We start from the raw sequence: 2,089 nt of genomic DNA, 5'->3' as shown, positions 1-2,089 counted from the left end.
TGTGACCTGCAGAGCCATCCCAAATGCACAACTTAAGTGACCGATATGGGTCACACACAGTTCAGCGGAGAAGAGCTTGTTCCTGCAAGTTCAAAGCACCTGCTGCCTTCAGGCATTTTAGTTCCACGACAAGCAATCAGCTGGTCAGAAAGCGCCTTTTGTAAGCGACACTCTTCCCAGCCTCGATTTTCCCCTAGGACCGTCCAGCTCAGCCAACAGAAATAGGGTTCTTGTGGAAGGAGGCCTCGCTGGGACTCCCTCCAGGACACACAACAACCTCCCTGGCTTCACAGTGATGTGTAATCCCTGCTTTGACTAAATATTAACGTTTAAAAGAAATAAAAGGCTTTCTTGCCACATTCATCTGAAGTGGAAAACGTCAGCCCACAGAGCTGGAGCTCCCCTGAGCTGCTGCTGTCCATGAGGTCATGTCACGACTGTGGTGCTGCAGCTTGACTGCTTCTCCACACCCATACAAGTGCCCCACGTGCTTGGGAATGCCCTCCTACGGGTCAGGAGTCCCCAGCCTCTGTTTCAGCATCAAATACTGCAAGAGAAAGGAAACCAAGCACTAATGATTAAATCCCAGAGACCTACAAATAGGAAAGCACCCACCCTTGCAGATCTGCCAGCAAAATCATTGCACTTGGCCAGAAGATGCACGAGTCTCACCTTTCAAGCAACGCAAATAGCAGCTCGCTAAGCTAGCCGGTGCTTAGGTATATACCGTGGCATTGCACAGACAGGATAGCAATGTCCCTGTAGCAGGCCAGGAGCAAAGCTTGTAACGAGCTCCTGTTTTCCTTCATCATTCCTTTTTTTTTTTCTCCCCAGAGAAGGGAAAAAAAAAGGGCACTGCCATCATCCAATCCAATCCTTCAGTAATCAGCACCGTTCAACCCCAGCCCCACCACTCTGGCTGCAAGCAGGCACTGTTTTGGAAGATCAGGCCCTTACGTTTTTACGGCTGACGATAGCTTGTTGCAACCACACCAACTCCATGATCAAGTGATTTCTGTAGGACTGGAGACCAGACCGAGTTCGAGGAAGATCCTTTATGTCCTCAAGCGGAATTTCTGCAAAGAAATGGAAGAATAACCTATGATTAGAACAAAGATTCAGATTGCACCTACTGTCTCTACCGCACTGGGTTGTTCTAACCTCTCCAGGATATTCTCAAGGTTTTGGTTCTCCAAGGACCTACTGTGCCCCTGGCACTCACCACCAGGTCCTTCAGACCACGCAGGAGAGCGCACGCTGAGCGCAGGGTCCCGTCTCTTACCCAGGCAGGCTTCAAGGGACTCTGCCTCCAGGTTAGCGCTGTCCCACACAGAGGACACGCTGCTGCTGTTCTGCCAATCCTCGCTCTCTGCTGGGGCACCGCACCCCTTTTCAGTGCATTTATCGGCATCAGCCCCCAGATTTGGGGGGCTCATTACACCCGCAGAGCTCAGTTCTTTCTCGCTTTGCAGCTGGGCCGTAGGTTTCACACTGCTGCAGCCCCAGTCCCGTTCTGGTTCAGAGGCGTCCAGCTCCTCCTGTGGTTTTTCTGCGCTGGCCTTGTCACTCGGTACAGCCTCCCGCGGACCTGAACGCTTCCCTTGTGTTGGCTTCTGAAGGGGCAACATGTGAGAGATTGAAACATAAGGAAAAGAAAATACAAAGATCTGAAAGGTGGCTCTGCTGCGGGCCAGCGGCTCTGTCCCAGCCAGAGATCTGCTGTTAGCAGCATGACACCAACGTGCTCTGGTTTGAACCGTTGTGACCTTTTTAAAGAGTTTTCCTTCCAGAAGTGGTAAAAACATTAGAAGGCGGCACTCAGCTGCCACAGGAGCGGGTCCGACCGTTCAGTGCGACCGGCTGAGGTGGGTGCCTGGGACAAGACCCGCAGGAGTCACCTGCGCAGGTCAGGCGTTTGACTTGAGGCTGAGCTTCACCCGGAGGAAGAAATCCTCAGTCGGGGACTCAGGGGCACAAGCCAGGGAGAGTCTTAGAGGCCTTCGCTATGCAATTATCATTTTTAATTTGGTAGAATTACAGGTTCCTGGGACTATGCTGCAAAAGTATCATCTGCCCAGTCCACCAGGCC

At 52.0% G+C, this 2,089-nt stretch overlaps 1 protein-coding gene across 1 annotated transcript; it reads right to left on the bottom strand.

The window, feature by feature from the left end:
* Positions 1-505: 505 nt before the first annotated feature.
* Positions 506-1,613, bottom strand: IQCC (IQ motif containing C; the record flags this gene model as incomplete). The annotated part of the gene is made up of 3 exons (XM_009580540.1): positions 506-547; positions 958-1,076; positions 1,283-1,613. Coding segments are annotated over 3 exons (492 nt in total), but the record flags the coding sequence as incomplete, so codon positions are not given.
* Between the last annotated feature and the right edge of the window lie 476 nt (positions 1,614-2,089).

The sequence above is a fragment of the Fulmarus glacialis genome, unplaced genomic scaffold (genome assembly GCF_000690835.1).
Source record: "Fulmarus glacialis isolate BGI_N327 unplaced genomic scaffold, ASM69083v1 scaffold5886, whole genome shotgun sequence".
NCBI lineage: Eukaryota > Metazoa > Chordata > Aves > Procellariiformes > Procellariidae > Fulmarus > Fulmarus glacialis.
Note: the sequence above shows the minus strand (reverse complement) of the source record. Positions and strands in the feature narration are given on the sequence as shown.